Source organism: Centruroides sculpturatus, unplaced genomic scaffold, assembly GCF_000671375.1.
Source record: "Centruroides sculpturatus isolate CEXI.00-Female unplaced genomic scaffold, Cexi_2.0 scaffold714, whole genome shotgun sequence".
In the NCBI taxonomy this organism is placed as follows: Eukaryota; Metazoa; Arthropoda; class Arachnida; order Scorpiones; family Buthidae; genus Centruroides; species Centruroides sculpturatus.
The window spans coordinates 303717-321707 of NW_019384967.1; the positions used below are offsets into that span (position 1 = coordinate 303717).

The window sequence follows — 17991 nt, forward strand, 5'->3', positions numbered from 1 at the left end:
ATTACTTTAAATACTCAAATTAGAAAAATATTATAATAATTCTTAATTGGAAAATAGTATTATTGTAACCTAAATTAATATAATTGACACTTACTTCAAAATTTTCTTCTATCATTTTCTTTTCTTCCTCATTTCTGTGTATCCAGAATTCGCCACTATCTTCAGAATTATGATTTTCTTCAGAACTCCATTCTGAAACCTCTAAAAGAATAAAATATATATTTTTAAAAATTACTTTTGAAAATAAAAAATATAGATTAATGTAACATGTATCAAAAACAAGATCTTAATTTCATTCAAGACAATTACCAGTTAAGAAAACCTCAAACTCAAATATTCTGAACTCATTAAAGAATACACAATTAAAAAAAATTACATAACTAATCAACAAACAATAAAATCCAAAAGTGTAATTTAAAAAAAATTGTATAAATGTGGTCAATAATCAAAATCAAACAACATATGACAACAAAATTGCTATTTAAATATTAAAAAAAAATTGAATCTTATTTAGTAACTACATTAATTATACCTAACTTTGGTAAATGTTAAGTAACCAACAATGAAATACTCTGGCAAGCTTAGAGTAGGCTAGTTGCATGGACCAGAAGTATAGTATGTATTTTTTCCCCCCTTATATAAACTAAAATAGAATCAGATCAAAGACATAATAATCAAGTATCTGCCCAAACAGATTCAAAAGAATTATTAACATAGATTTAGCAAATTCTGTCAAATGTTTTGCATATAAAATGTCCTTTTAATGTTTCAATATATGCATAACAAGATTTCTAGATGTGCTGATACAAGGTGAAATCATTGAAAGCTACATAGATGAACTTTGTAAACACCACATTTCTCCAACATAGATATCAGGTCCTCATTATTAGTAATTTACCTAAATAGAGATGAATGGAGTTGAATGAGTAAAAACTCAATATCCAGCTTTCAACAATGCTAAAAGAATGTGAATTCAGCAAAGATTAAACTAAAAGATATTAAATAAACTGATCAAAGAAGAGATAGCTGCATTTTTATAGGAGGAAAATTAAAATGAACTTGATGGGATGATGAAAGGAAACATGTTAAGTTTATGATGTACAGTACACTAAAGTTTAAACCAAAAGTTGTTCTTCCAATGTTTAGGAAAACAATAGAACTATAGTCAAACTTCTATTTAACAAAGTCACTAAAGCCTGAAAAAAATTTGCTATAGAAAAATTTCTTTATACAGAAATAATACTTTTTAGTAAATAGAGTATTATTTTAACATAATTTTTTCGTTATTTTACATAATTTAATTAACAAACATAATATACAGTAATAATGTAAAATAAATGAGATTTTAATTTTAAATAAGTTTACATTTGTATGTTAAACTACAAGTTAGTTTATTACAAATTTTTTATGAAAATGTAGTTAAACAGAATAATAAATGTTCTCTCTTTGTAATTTGCTTTCCACTTATTATATTGATGTAGATGAAGTATTAACTCCTTAGTCTCCATTGACGTATATATACGTCAAGCCAACATAGCCTTACGAAAAACGTGGTCCTTATGGCCATTTTTGAAAATTTTTTTTTTTGAATTTTTGGAATGTTTTTTAGGTCCCCAAATTTTTTCAAAATTTTTTGCCTGCACGAAAAATTTTTATCGCGATTTTAATTAGCCTTTAATAAGGCTTGATTAAGGCTCAGTTGTTTTTTAATGGGAGTTTTTTATCAAATTTATTTCATGGTTCCTAAGTTGTAGTGCACGGATATTCATTCGGTAAAGTTATTTAAAGCTAGTTTCTGATGTCAAAAACGACCTCCAATGGTTTTTTAATTTTTTTAATTGTTATATATTTTTTATATAAAATTAATTAAGTAGGGGGGGTCGGAAATCGCAATAAAACTTTTAATTTTTTAAAAATATTTAAAAATTTACGTGTCGGTCATATTCACCCTACTTTAAACCCTTGACCTCCCGCGGTGTACATGGGAATGTCCCGGGAAATCGGACTCCAGCTGTGTTCAAGGTCACCCAGCTGTGTAAACAATGACTCATCCGTGTTAAATTTCACAGAAAGGCGAAACAAAGGAAAATAAAATTTGAAGCTTTTTCTTCAAAATTAACGCATTTCTTTCGTTTTTTTTTCAGTTTTAAGTATTTTTAATGTATTTTAATATTAATCTTATATCAATTTAATTAATGATCGGGAATGAAGGGGTTAAAAATTGCTTCATCTACATTGATGTAAATACAGATTTCCAGCATGTTTTGCAGGAGGTCTTGCATCATCAGCTAATTTTAAAATTGGTTCGTGATTTTTTTCATTATGGTTGATAAACTTTCTGTTCTGAGCCTTTAACAACTTCCCACAATACATTAATTTTTTTTTAGTAATACTAAAACACCTTTGCTTCACATTTTTGTAATACAGTATAGAACCATCCACTCTCAAACCTGAAATCAGGGCAGTCTATATAATGAATATTGATATTGGTGACCTTTTTTTATTGTATACAGTACAGTATTTAACCAAGAAAGCAGTCTTACTTGTGCAGATGGTTGAAATGAGTCATACCTCAATTGTTTTACCGTGTAGAATGCTATATAAAGTTCAAAGGAACTTTCCTAAATTTGTCTACCAGAATTCTCAAAAACATTAAAACTGAAAGTGAAATGAAACTTTTCAATTTTAATGTTTCTTTTAATTTTAATTTAAAAAAAAATTATTACTAATATCAATATTCATTGTACAGACTGCCCTGATTTTATGATGTGTTCCCAGAGGATGTGGCATAAAGGAAATTATCACAAAATTAACCCATTGTAATGTATTGTTTTATGAAGTAAATTTGGATTACTGAAACTTTTACATTCATCCAGTAGGCCTTTGGGAGTGATTGCTTCTCCAAATCACAAGTCTTTCAATGGCACAAGTCATTCAAGGATGGTCAAGAGGAGGTCACTGATGAACCCCTCAGTGGACATTCATCAACCTCCCAAATTGACAAAAATGTGACGTGTGTCCGTACGTTTCTATATTCAACAGTTGACTCAACGGTGAGAGAACAACGTTTCTAAATGGACCGTTGAGTTCTCCGTTGAGACTAGTGACGTCAGCGCTGTTTCACCGTTGAGCTCAACGGTCTCAACGACCTGAAAGACCGTTGAGTAGTCAACAAACTAACATGGCGGCTTCCACGAAAAAGTAAATTTCGCTTATAGAAACTATCCATTCGCTGCTGTGGATGCTGTAATAGCGAACAGATTAATGAACAATCTGTATATGATAAAACACGTGATTGCACGATTATGTTGGATAATTTGGTCAATATTGAAATATAAAGATTTTTTCATTTGTCCAAAATTGATTACGACTGATATTTGGCCCGCTAAGTCTTCCTAATGATATAAATATTCAAGAAATTAATTAAAATTATTAATTAAAAAAAGACCCAGTATACAAAAAAATGATACAGATACGGGTTCATTTGAATAAAAGGATTTATTCGAATAATGGTTAAGCGAGTTACTTTAATTATTTAGCAAAACAGTCACAATCGCCACCTTCTCGTTACTTAAGTCAGCCATCTTGAAAAGCGACCTCTCAACGAAAGCGTTTCTTTTTTCTGCAAAACGTGACGTCAGATCGTTCAACGGAGGGACTCAACGGAAAATTCACTGTTGAGTCAACCGTTGAATATAGAAACGTATGGTTAGTGTGTGTGTGTGATTGTTTAAACTCTGATCGACGGTTGAGCCTTCAATTGATAGCAGACAATCTAAACATGATGAAAACAACTGTTTATCGCATTGTGTCTAAAGATTTAAACACGAAAAAGGTGTGCGACAAACTGATCCCAAAAGTGTTGACCAACAAACAAAAGGACAAGCGCGTGCTCTGGTGTCAAGAACTCTTGGAAATGTGTGAAAATGATTCTAATTCTTTAAACACAGTTATCACTGATGATGAGTCATGGATTTTTGAGTATGACCCTGAGACAAAAAGGCAGAGTTTGGTGTGGCACACTCCAGTGTCACCCTGCCCCAATAAGGCATGCACGAGCAAGTCCAGGATCATTGTCTTCTTTGATGACAGAGGCATTATTCACTACAAGTTCGTACCTGCTGGGACCACTGTGAATGCAGTTTTCTACTTGGAAGTGCTCAAAAGACTGAAAAGGAGGGTTGCGTGCTGCTGAAGCGACATAAGGAGGCATGGAAATTTTATCACAACAACGTGCAAAGCCACAGTGCCTTCGTTGTCAATGATTTCATAGCCAGGACTCGCATCCCATTGGTACAATATTGGACAGTTATCAATCTTAAATATTAATTAGTTAATTTATTATTATTATAGTAATTTAGGATTTTAATGTTAAAAAAATTTTTAATTACAGTAGAGCCTCAATTATCCGGATTGTTCAAAATAAAAATTTTACGAATTTGCTGATTTGCACCTGCGAATTATAATACTGTTTATGTACATGATGGAATGCATAACTTTTTTTGTTTCAACAACGTCTCACCCACTGATTGTAAACTCTTAAATATATTTTATGTTGTAATAAAAATATAACTTGACATACGTATTTATAAATAATTTATATTCAAATTACATCATTTCTATGACCAAGGGCAGCATAAGGCATGGGCAACGTGGGCCACCGCCTGTGTCTCGCGGTCCGAAGGGCCTTGCGTTTCGAAGGTTTATGCATTATTTAAAAGCTGTGAACACGACGAAAAAATTTTACTCATCATAAAATGATAAATAGTTTGTCAAATTTTTATTCATAAAAATGCAGTGTCTACTGCTTTTTATTTTATAAAATCTGTCTTCTTGCGCCTTTTAAACAATAGGTAGTCTGTTAGCGTTGGTCAGTAGTAGTCCAAATTCAATACGAACGTTTGTTTCTTGAAAATTTGATCACAATTTAAATACAGTATTTATTTTTAATATTACCGATATGTCATCGAGAAGAAAACGTGTTGTATTATCATTAAAAAGGCAAATTAAAGTATTTGTTTCGATTATCTGAATTTTTCCTTATCTGGACTACCTTCATCCCCAATTAGTCCGGATAATCGAGGTTCTACTGTATATTCTTGTTAATTCCATTTTGAATTTGCAAAGAAATGTTTGATGTAAATTGTTTTTATTGAAAGTGCTTCCACTTTATTTAATAAATCTCAAAAATTACAAATTATGTCAAAACGTTTCATAGCTTGTTTAGTGAGTCATGATACTTATTTCTTAAATTCTTACCTTCTATGCTATTTTGTAATGCTCTTTGTAATTCCAATTCTTCTTGACTTTCAGCTTCCTATACAAACATATTTTTATATTACAATCTACATTATGTAACATTTCAAAGTTAAATTTAGTTTTTAAAAGTAGAGTATGTTAATTTAGTATTCATATTACATACTTTAATATGACTGTAAAATTACTTACTTGTAAACTTTGCTTTACTGCATTTTGCATATCTTTTCCTTCAAAATCTGGCTCTACTTCAGAATATAAAGTAATTGCTTTGGAAGAATCATGCAAATGACCATTGGGCAAATGATTTTCTTTTTCTTCTTCTAAAAAAATTACGATTAAATAAATAAATATTTTAAAACTAGAAGTTAATTTAACATTTAAAAAATTATAATGACATTACGTTGGAAATTTTTCAGAAATTTGTTAAACTTTAATTTTCATTATTTTTGGTCATTTTATTCCTGCCGTTTTGTAATTAAGTTCAGATTAATCTTAAATAGCACTTCAATATTTATATTTGTTAATTTTATATTTTTACATTAATTTAAATTTAAAACTGTTATTTCATTTTGTAATATTTGGTGTTCCATTCCAAGAATTTTCTTTAACTGAAGCTAGCCTAAAAGGCCATAAAAAAATGTTTTTTCCATATAATATTTGGATACACAAAAAAAGTGCACAAATTTCTAATTTTGCAAAATTACCTCCTATAGACGGAATATTGGCCTCATCTTCTCGACCTCCACACAAACCAACCTGTTGAACTCTAGAGGTTGTCATTCTTCTAACATCTCCATACTAAAATATAATTGAAAAATATTGTTGTAACACAAGAAATATTTCTTTCATTTTTAAAGACAAAATATTTTAATGAAATTTATTAATATAACTGGATATATATTACATTAGTTAGTTATCAATTTTATAAAATAAAAATGCTATTAATTATAGTAAAATTTAAACTGTTCTGAAAGTTGTTTTAACAGAGTTAAAGAATACCAAGTACAAAGGTAGTCTTTCAACTCAATTTCTGAAATACACTTTTTTAATCAAAGAATTCTGAAATAAAAGACTTATGTATGAAATACTCCATTCTTCCTTCTTTTCATTAACTATATTTATGAAAAATTTTTTAAGCTATTTAGCTAAACATCTTATTGATGGAACAAATATTTTCAGTTTGTTAATTACTTGCTTAAATTCACAAATCTTAATCACAATTTCCATACTTAAGGAAGGCAATTAACTTTATTATTTAAACAATATTAATTAGTAATCGCTCAATTTCAAAGTTAGAAAAATCTTTCCTGTCACAAATAATTTATTTTTGTTATTCTAAATTCAGAATTTCTTAGCCATCAGTTTAAAATTGACTAATATTAAACAAATCAATGATTACAAAAATATAGTTTATATTAGGAATACAAACTATTATAAACTATATTTTTATCAATTCCTTCTTGATAATCTCAGATTAGTAAATTTTCAAATAAAGTTTGAAAACAGAAATTGAATATTGAAGATTTAAAATTTAAAAAAAAAAGGGTTTAGTTTTAAGATTATTTTTATGTTAAAATTATCTAAAACATGATTAAAAGTTACAGTGAACTTATAAAAAAACTTCCCATTCATGAAAATTTAAAGAGTCAAGGAATGAATTATCAGGATATACAAAAATATTATACGTACAAATGAATTTTCACTTAGGGAAATGTTCTCTACATTGTCAGCAATTACTGTGGAAATGTTAACTGATAATTCCACCTCCTTGTGGGCATTGGATTTCTTTAAAAAAATTAAATAAATTAAAGATTTACAGCTATGTAATCTTAAAGTTATAAATAAAAAGTAATATTTAATGATATATTCATACTTAATTAATAGCATCATTTAAATATATTTGAAAATAGTTCCATTCAAAAATGTTTAATTTATAACTTAAAGGTTTAAATAGTACTTTTAATATAATTACAGAAAAAAAAAAGCAATTTTCCAACTTAATTGCATACTTAGAAGCATGCAAAGATAAACCCCTTTTTTAAACTCTTTCTTCCCTATGGGTTCTAGAAGACTTTTTTTTTTGTAAGCCCATTATGGGCTTGGCAAGGCCACAATGCAAATGGTCAGTGATGGAGCCCAATATAGCAGGATGGACCAAAAAATTGCAAAGATTTTTTTTGACCTGTCTTGATTTGATGCCAGGTCCCCATAGCAGTAGGCTGCCACCCTAACCACTTGGCCAACAAAGGCACTAGGTGACCTTTTGCCTGTGTTGAGGTAAGAACAATAAATACAATATATTTTTTAATTAATAGTTGCACTGTAAAACCATTATGCTTTTATTCCTTATTTTCTTCCTCCAAATTTTAACAGTTTGGAGCCTCTGTGAGGCACATCCAATGCATTCCAATTCATACAAAGTAAATGTAAACTGTTTTGGAACAAACAGTATTTTATAAAAGTTACTAAAGTATTGTTTTAAAATTCTAAAATACACTTAAATTGTATTCTAGCAGCATTCTAAGTTTTGTGTAATTAACAATTAATTATGACACTTTAATAAATAAAATAATAAAATGCAATTAAGAAAAATTCTATTCTAAAAAATGTTATCATTGCTGCTCACACTATAATTATAACATTAAATAAGTTTAATCAAACTCAGGTCAATTTAAATTAATATTTTTTAATATATTTCTGTGTATTACACTGATTATTATGATCCTAATTGAATTCCATTCAATTATTTTAAACTTCAATATCAAGGTACTTTTGTATTTTTTATTTAATAAATCCAGAAGCAACCATTCAACTTAAAATATAGTTCAGTTTTCTGGAAATCATTATACATATTTCTAACATAGTAATATTTTACATTATAAATACTTCGAAAATTTTCCTAAAATTTAATGGCAATGATTTCAATCAATTACAAATAATTAGTATGCTAAGTTTCAAAGAATATACAAAATTTGCTATTGAGAAAAAAATCATACAGGAACACTCTTTTTGATGGAAATAGTAGATTCATTTTCTATGATTTACAATGAATATGCATTTCAGACTATGCCTCTCTTCAGTCCTTATTTTATTATGTATATTGGTAAAACTATATAAGAAATTACAGAATGTATTTAATAATTATTTATTCCAGTTGTCACTGTAATTATTTTTAGTAGGTATTTATTATTATTTTTTAATTTTTGTGAGTTACACATATGTTAAATACTGTATAAATAATTATTAAATACATTCTGTAATTTCTTATATAGTTTTACCAATATACATAATAAAATAAGGACTGAAGAGAAGCATAGTCTGAAATGCATATCCATTGTAAATCATAGAAAATAAATCTACTTTTTCCATCAAAAGGAGTGTTCCTGTATGATTTATTTTCAATAGTAACTTTAAGTTCCAAAGAACATACAACTAATTCAGAGAACAGCAAGCAATCAAGTACTACAAATAATTAAATTTCATTAAGTAATTATGCACAACTTGATTTTCTTGTTTAATATGTGACACAAATTTTAGTCTCTTGTCATTCTGAAAACAATTTTTATGTTTAATAAGCAAAGTATTTTTGATGAAAAATTGAATAAAACAATATATGTTTGAATTTTGTTTGAAAAAAAATTGTATTTTAAAAAAAAGAATATTTTATAATGCAACAATTGCATAAATATTCATGACTTAATGTCAAATAAACCCAATTATGTATAATTAAAGTGCTTGTATTTTATTGAATCATCAAAAAATTTATTTTTCAAATTAAATATCAAAAACTTACATTTGAATTTGAATCATTCAATAATAACTGAGCATTCCCCGACTGTTTCAGAATACTGTCTGCATAAAATTCCTTCTCGGACTTAATTGATACTTCCAAATTATTTTCATTGCGATGGAAACTGTAGAGAAAAAAAGTACATTCATATAATTAAAAGTAAAATTTTTAAGATATCACAATGGAGATAGTAAAAAGTATTATTAAGAAATTTCTAAGGCTTATTACATATTCCAAATACTAATGGAATAGTCATCATTTAAATTACAAATAAATATCAGAAAAGCTTTCTTTTACTTTGTCATGATGTAATCTTAATTTCATATAAAAAATTCTGATTACATTTAATTCTTAAAATGTTAATCACTACTATTAAGTTCACTGAATTTATTAAATTCAATATACCTATCAATTTAATTTTCCTCATTTCCAGATCAAATACAACTAATGAATTAATAATTTACTTCATTGTAGGTAAATTTCCTATTTTAAATGTAATTAAAATATAAAAACAGTTTCCTCTTTCTAAAAAGTCAATACTTACTTGCATAGAGGACGGACTGATAATGTGTTTTCATTAGTGTGGTCATATAAACTCAAGTATGTAGGAATGGTGACTGGTTGAGCAACTTTTACAGATTGCTGTACATAACTGTAGCGTTTCAAATGAAGGATTAATATCCTAAAAAGACATTAAGATTATTATTTATAAAATCCATAAAATTTCATTCAGAATCAAATTTATCCTTCATTACACAATAATCAATTTGGTATAAATAAGTAATTTTCTCATCCTGACAAGAGCTATCTTGTAAATTTTGTAATTAATTATTTTTGTATTACTAATGAATTTTTCTGATTTATTTTTATATTTGATTTATTTATTATAAAAACTTTTTTATACTGTCATCATTATGAAGTATTAAACTCAATTTAAAATAAATTAAAGACTTCAGCATTTATTCTTAAACAGGTTCAGCCATATTCACAATGGAGTAGCCAAATGGTAAAGGACAGAGTCCAACATATTGGCAATGGACATAAAGCATCCCCACATGAAAAATTTCTTAGGTTTTTTTATCTGCCTGGATCAATCCTACCCAATGTAGTAGGTTGATGTCTTGGCCACCAGGCCAGTGATTTAAATATACCATGTGTTTATACAGATACGAGGGGGACTCAAAAAAACCGAACTGAGAGCGCGCTGCCATTCGTAGACATAGTAGAGAGTTCTCCCGTTACATTAGGTTAGTAGAAACCTTCATGAAACAGCTGTCCAAATGGTGTCAGTTTGTAGGTTTACATTTGAGCATAGTGTTGTGTCTCTCTTACTGTTATTTTGTTCCACCTGCAAAATTCTGGGAGTCTTTCAACATCTTGAAACGATGAAAACATTGAAAAAATCTGCCAAAAAAGTGTTAAGATGTCTGCGAGGATTGTGCAAAGGAAACGCCTGGAACTTTGGCGATCAGGTGACTGGTTCCTTCATCATGACAACGCCCCCCCACACACGGCCTTACGAGTGACTCACTATTTGGCCTCTCGGGGATGGCCTGTCATTCCCTATCCTCTGTATTCACCAGACGTAGCCCTGTGCAACTTTTCTCTGTTTCCGAGAATGAAGAAAAATCTAAAAGGGAAGCGTTTTGATGATGTGGAGGTGGTAAAAACAGCTTCACTAAGGGCACTGAACAATATCAAGGTTGAAGAGTTCCAGAGATGCTTCAAACAGTGGGAAAAAAGACTTCAGAAGTGCATTGCATCTAATGGAGGGTACTTTGAAGGTGACTGAAGAAATTTTGTAAAAAAGTTAATAAATAAGGTTTTTATACAAAAAATCTGGTTATTTTTGGATCCCCCCACGTATATAGTAAAGTCTTGTTTTATATGAAAGTTGCTTGTCAACAGGTATCACATAAAAGAAAATTCTGCATAAATTTATTCTTCTAAGTAGTCTCAAATGATTGTCTAGACCAGGAAATAAAATGTATGGCTCATGAGCTAAATATGGCTCTGAAGCATATTTATCTTTCATTTTCACTGACATATTTTATCAACAACAATTGAACTAGTTCAAAACAAATATTTGAAAACTCAGAATAAATAGAACTTGCAGGAAATAATCTTTATAACAACATACTTTTAATAAGGAAGTTGGTTAAATTTTTATAAATATCTTGAGAAGAGAATTTTGACAGTCTTAATTAATTAATTAACTCTTCCTTGACCGTTTGCTACACTCCCATGTTTACATATGTTGTAAAACAACCGAGGGCAATATAGGTCAGTCAAGTGATATTATTTTAAAAATTCATCAAAAATCAAATTATCATTATATTCATATGAAAAAAAATCATGTGCATTTATTAATATCTTTAGTTTTAAATACCATATTTTTCAATACATTTTATTAGAAAAAACAATATATATCTGAGCTGACATTTAAACTTCATAATTTGTAACTTTTTGTCAAAATTAACATTGTCTAGTTATCTAGATTTTTGCTGGCACCAAGCCAGAAAGACCTAGAATATTGTTTTGTACAACTCCATATAACAATTATGCATGTATGTTTATTTGTTGTGAAATTATTGCACATTATATCAAACATTTGTTTGAAATTAAAACTTTATTCTGCTACCAACTAATATACTTTATTCACTTCATATCAAACAAGAATATAAATTTTTGTAATAAAAATATGATTACCAGTAGTAATATTTATTCGAAATCAAAACTTTATTCTGCTATCAACTAATATACTTTATTCACTTCATATTGAACAAGAATATAAATTTTTGTAATAAAAATATGATTACCAGTAGTAATAGATGTAACATTTGCTGATATTTTAGATTTAAAAAAAATTAAAAAAATATATAAAATATCAGAACTGAAGGTCACAACTTGAATATTTATAACACGTTGACTTATGATAGCTCAGTGGTTCCCAATTAGTGGTACACGTACCCCTGGGGGTATGCGAAATTGCATAAAGGGGTACGCGCGGCAATCTAAAATCGGTCTATTTAAAATTTAAATGCATGAGATGAAGCAATTAAAAAAATAATGGGGGACCATCAAAAATTCGGCAATTTACAACACGATGTGGAATGCACAAATTCATTTATTTATAATTAAAAATATTCTCGAAATTTCATTTTAAAAAATGCATTTGTGACAATACCTAAATTCTTACGCAAGAAACAAAAATTGTACAATTATCATTATCATCATGTCAGTGAAACAGCAATAAAATATTTACTACCATGTTGTGCAACATACCTCTGCGAGAGCGGATTTTCGGCCATGACAAACATGAAAACTAAATATCGTCAGTGACGATGTTTAGTTTTCATGTGTGTTAAATTACTGTCGATTCCTATGGAAATTTCATTTTAATGAACAATAATTTGAAATAATTCAATTTTGTGTCAGGCTGGCCTCTACTAGGCCCCCCATAACAAAATTCTGGCTATGCCAATGATCGTTACCGATTTCGACTCGAAGATGACTCGAGACCAAAGCTGACCAAAAAGCAACCAGATTTTACAAAGTTGTGCAAAGAAAATTGTGCACATTTGTCGCATTAAAAGTAAATAACTTTGTTATGTTCATTATTATTAGAATTGTATTTTAAAGGTAATAAATGTAAAAAAAAAAACTTATTCTATTTATCACTCGCTGTCTACCCACAGCTTCGCCCACATTATATCGAATTTTCACGTGGGAGTAAGATATTTTCTCATAGTAAAATGTAGCCTATGTCCATCTTCAATGTGTAAGCTATTTCTGTGCCAAATTTTATTAAAACCTGTTTGGCGGTTTAGACTTGAAAAGGTAACAGACAGACAGCAGAATTACCTTCGAATTTATAATATTAGTATGGATTAATACGAATTTCTGCTATAAGGGGTACGTGAGTTTGAGCTCTTTCTTGAAGTGGTACGCAGGAAAAATTAATTGGGAACCACTGTGATAGCTGAATAAACTTATAGTGCTGACATCTGTTGTTGATAAATTTTATAAAAATCGATTTTTAACAGGGTATCAATAAATCAGTACCCTGGCCTTTTTGCTTAACAATTGGGGTAACGACAGATTGGTACCCCGGTCAAGAGTTAAAAGGTTTGCATGGGGATATTTCTTATTTATGTTGGTATGTGCTTTTGCAAACAATTTTTTTTCAAACCAAATATCAAACATTACTGTGATATACAATAACTAGCTAAGGGAGATGTTAATATTGGGTGTCATAAAATTTATCCCCAATTTTGATGGCATTCTTTTAAAAAAGCAGTTGCAAATTTTACATTGAATCAATAAAATATAAATAACATTACATGCCAAAAAGTCTTAGAAATAAGTAAGCCACACAACTGTATCAACATTATAGAAAAAGATTTAATTCACAAGTACTTTCAACAGTATATAACTGTCCACTTCAAGCAATATCATTCAGAGAACAGAACATTTGAATTCAAGAAATAGATGATGAACAGCAACTAACATTTTGTCAAAAAGCATGCATCTTTCACATGCATGGAATTTAAATACATCTGGGAAGAAAATAATAATGTTCACAACAGTGAGAAGCATTCAGTAGTTCTCCATATTCAGAATATAGAAACTTGCAGCAACTCAGTTTGCTAACTTAAGAATCAGGTTTGATACTTTGTTATATGCAGATTGATATGAAACACATATCAATCTGCATATAACAATCTTGCATAAAACAAAACCCTACTAATAAATCTTACTAAGCACTATCTTAAGAAATATCAAAGTCAATCTGAATTTGCTAACTGGAATGCTTTCGGTTGATCGGTATTCGGATAATTGATGCTCTACTGGAATTTCCTAACTAACTACAAAGGCAGATGGATATAGAAAGTGTAGATGACCAACCCATCCTGATAGATTCAGATGGCAATCAGATATTGCTAGACGGGACTCTTCCTTCCCATACATTCTAACAACTCAGTTTAACCATCATCACTAACATCACCACCTTTCAGCTTTCAAGTTGTTCACTATCTTCTCAATTCTGGTAATTCACTATCTTCTCAATTTATAATATCATTAATACTTTTACTGTATGTTAGTTATTTTAGATTTTGTGTTTTTGGTAGGATCTGATAGATTAATTTTGGGTCTGGGAACCAGTGCCATGAATTGTTTTTCATGTGCATGTGCAAATTTTATTTTTGTTATAAAAACAAATACAATAGAATAGTCAGTTATTTTTTTTTAACTTTAACTTAAAAGGTTACAAAATATGTCCCACAACAGCAAAATTTAAATTTGAAAATATAATACCAATCATTTCTATATCCTATTTTACAGCCCCAGCACTATAAAATAAGACCATTGCATAAGCACCATTGCACCTACTATGGTACTGAAAACACTTTTTCCCATAAAAATTAATTGTTACGTAACTGCTTCTACACTATATGTCATTTCAGCTTACTAATGGTTTCACACAAGCACTACTTTGAGATAGAATAAACCTGTATCTCACCTTGGTAATGTTGCAAATGTTTCTACACAGCGTGAATCCATGTGCTGGCACTTTTCACATTTGAATTCCAAATTCTGAGGCAAAAAATATATATCTAATGAATCTTGTAGGCTACCATTGACATCTGCATTTCTGTAAAAAAATTTATGTCAATTTCATAACTAACAATTTAAAACTTTAAGCAAAGTAAACTTACTGCAATTTAGGCACATCTAATGAAAGCATATTAGTTGGCTGTTTCTTTGTAACCATTTCAAAACATCTAAAATTCAACAATATTTATAAAAATCATTAAACAAAACATATTTTATCACAAAAAGTAATTATATGTATAAAAAGAATTCTTACATTTTAAAATTTCTTTATATATACACTTCTAATAATTTAAATTTAAAAAAAAATTCTGAACTTTCATTAAGCCTTACAAATAAAATAATTTTGCACTCCAAATGTTAATTTATTTAGTTTTTTTAAAATTACTACTATGTACTTACCCTTGACAAAGATAAGAATTTAATAATTTAAACTCAAAATTTTCTTCCACCGGATTCACAATGTTTAATTCTTCACATATTGAGTAGACTTCTTCTTTCATTTGATCTAATACTTGTCCAAGAAATTCATGTGCATCCTGTAAAAATTTAAATTATTAAATACAATGAACAAACTTAATTACAGAACTATTCTAAAGTTTCATTATTACTGCAGTAAGTCAGATGTGTTAAATTAAGAAACTGATCATGTTATGTTTCATTCTAAATTTATTTACGTGGTATGATCCAAAAGTTCGGGGACTGCAGTAATCTATGACAACAAAAGCATGTATTTGAAGTTACAATGTATGAAATGGATTCTACCAAACCACCCTACATGTTCAGGTTAATTTCGCCTATGTCACATAATTAAACCGCAAGCACTGCTGTTTTCTTCCAGAGATAGTTACCTTGTTCTGTGACATAATAAAAATGGAGTTTCAAGAACAGTGCTGCAACATTAAATTCTGTCAGCGTTTAGGTAAAACACCTACGGAGACTTTAAAATTGCTAAGAAAGGTGTATGGTGATTTTACCATGGTGAAATCAAAGGTGTACGAATGGCATCAGTGTTTTAAAGAGGGCCGAAAATTCATCGCAGACAATGAATGCTCTGGCCGACCTTCGACTTCATGGAACGAGGAAAATGTTGAGTTGGTCTCTCAATCTGTTCGCAAAGATCATTGCCAAACCCTTGAAAAATTGCTGCAGATACTTACTTATCAAAGACTAGTTGCCAGTGTATTTTAATGGAAGATCTTAGCTTGCACCAAGTGACTCAGAACATTGTCCCCTGGCTTTTGACTTCTGAACAAAAAGGAAGAATGAATGAGAATATCAGGCGACTTAATCGACAAAGCCAATAAGGATCCAGCCATCAAAACAGGTGATGAAAAGTGGTGTTATTTATTTGATATCCAATCTTTGATATGCTTCTTCAACATGGAAATCACCCTCCTCACCGCGATCAAAGAAATTCCGGCAGGATCAGAGCAAAGGGAAAGTCATGATGGAAGTAATTTTTGATTCTCAAGGAACTGTAAACAAGAAGCATTATCTTGACATTTTATGTTGTTTGAGGGAATTCATTTGTCATAAACAGCCACAGATCTGGCGAAGTGGAGACTGGTACATTCTGCATGACAATGCACCTGCACATCGGTCCCAAATGGTCACACAGTTTCCCACCAAAACTCAAATTAATGTGCCTCCACACCCCGCCTATTCACCATTCTTAGCCCCATGTGATTTTTATTTGTTTCCATCAATGAAAAAGCATTTGCAGGGATGCCGTTTTGTGTCATCAGATGAGGTGAGAGTAGCATCGGAGGAGGCCTTATGGGAGGTTTAAAAAAATGGCTTCCAGCAGTGCTTCCAGAAGTTATACGAGTGCTGGCAAAAGTCTATCGTTGCCCAAGGTGATTACTTTAAAGGTGGTTATGCATTGGCAATATAAACTTTTTAAGGTAAGGAATTTTACACCAAGTCCCCGAACTTTTGGGTCGTACTATGTATTCTTGATTATTTAAAAGCATTAAGAAGCGCAGTTTCAAACAAAATATACACTTTTGAGATAAAAAGAAAGTTGCACAGTAATGAAATAGTTTATTTAGAAAAATAGAGATAACAACATTGGATCAGAAAACTGAAAATTAAATAAGTATGTTAAAAATTAAATAAGAAAATAATGCATCTATTGATGTTAAAAAAAATTAAAAACATTATGAAGAAAACTATTAACGATACTTTTAAAATATTCATAAATCAATAGGTTAATTATTAAACTTGTTGAAATATCAAAAAGTTGAAACATATAGCCAGATGGCAAAGTCAGTAAAAGTGTTAGCTTGCTGCTCTAAGGAATCTGGAATTAAAATGTGGACAAGTAATTCTAGGAATTCTTTGTACTGGATAAATTTGATCAATGCTTCACCACTCAGCCCAATTGTGGACATTGTGAAATAACAGGCATGATCAAATAACACTCTTAATGACTCATTGGACAGAGAAAGAAAACAAAAACTTGAAACATTTTATAAACTAAACAGTGCAAATATAAAATTCTAGAAGGATATTAAAGCTGTATTTAATATTAAAATAATCTATATTATTGAAAAGTTAAACTAACTTTGAACTTTGAAATATTAAAATAACATTTTAAAAGTCAGAAAAACAACTATCAAGATAATGCATCCACTCAATTGAATTTAAAAAAAATTAACTTACATGCTGATAATTGCCTTTAAAATTAGGAGCAACAACACAGACAGCATCTTTAATATGTTCCAATAAACTTTGTGATTGACTATAATCACCTTTCATTTTCGCTAATAATAGCGATGTAATACACCTATATTAAATAATATAAAAATAAATCTATTAATTAAGTTGTTTAATCATTCTCAGAGCATTTTAACACATTCACTGCCAGTATTTAAAAGAAAAAAACAACACAATTTCTCTATAAATAGATTGAGATTGTTGTTAAACAATATGAATTTTAGGTGTCAAAAAGGAATTTTTGCAATTAAATTTTTTCTTCCCAAAAAATAGGGCTTGACAACAAGGATGCCTACAAGCACCCCAAATACAGAATACTAATACAAAACCAATGAATGAAATACATTTTTTGAAGTATAAAATATATGATAAAAACAAGCTCTCTTACAAAGGATAAAATTTTCCTGAGCAATACTATAAACAGACTTTGAGAACACACGAGCATCCTTTGGCATACTGATTGAAGCAGTGCAAAATAATTCAAAGCATCTTTGGCACTGAATGTGTTAAAGAAAAAAAAAATGTAAAATGATAAAAAGCTTTTTAAAAACTTTTAAACTATAAAAATTATAAATATATATATACTCAGATTTATATGTTACAAT

General features: G+C 29.4%; 1 protein-coding gene across 2 annotated transcripts in view; it reads right to left on the reverse strand.

The window, feature by feature from the left end:
- Positions 1–17991, reverse strand: part of LOC111632535 (ubiquitin carboxyl-terminal hydrolase 37-like) — a 78169-nt gene that overhangs the window by 5655 nt on the left and 54523 nt on the right. For both annotated transcript variants that reach the window (XM_023376978.1, XM_023376979.1), the window contains 11 exons: positions 17333–17456; positions 15068–15204; positions 14770–14835; positions 14574–14705; positions 9594–9731; positions 9053–9173; positions 6949–7044; positions 5964–6057; positions 5449–5579; positions 5260–5317; positions 95–201 (listed from right to left, as the gene is read on the reverse strand). In XM_023376978.1, coding sequence (XP_023232746.1) covers positions 95–201; positions 5260–5317; positions 5449–5579; positions 5964–6057; positions 6949–7044; positions 9053–9173; positions 9594–9731; positions 14574–14705; positions 14770–14835; positions 15068–15204; positions 17333–17456 — 1204 coding nt within the window. The remainder of the gene's footprint in view (positions 1–94; positions 202–5259; positions 5318–5448; positions 5580–5963; positions 6058–6948; positions 7045–9052; positions 9174–9593; positions 9732–14573; positions 14706–14769; positions 14836–15067; positions 15205–17332; positions 17457–17991) is intronic.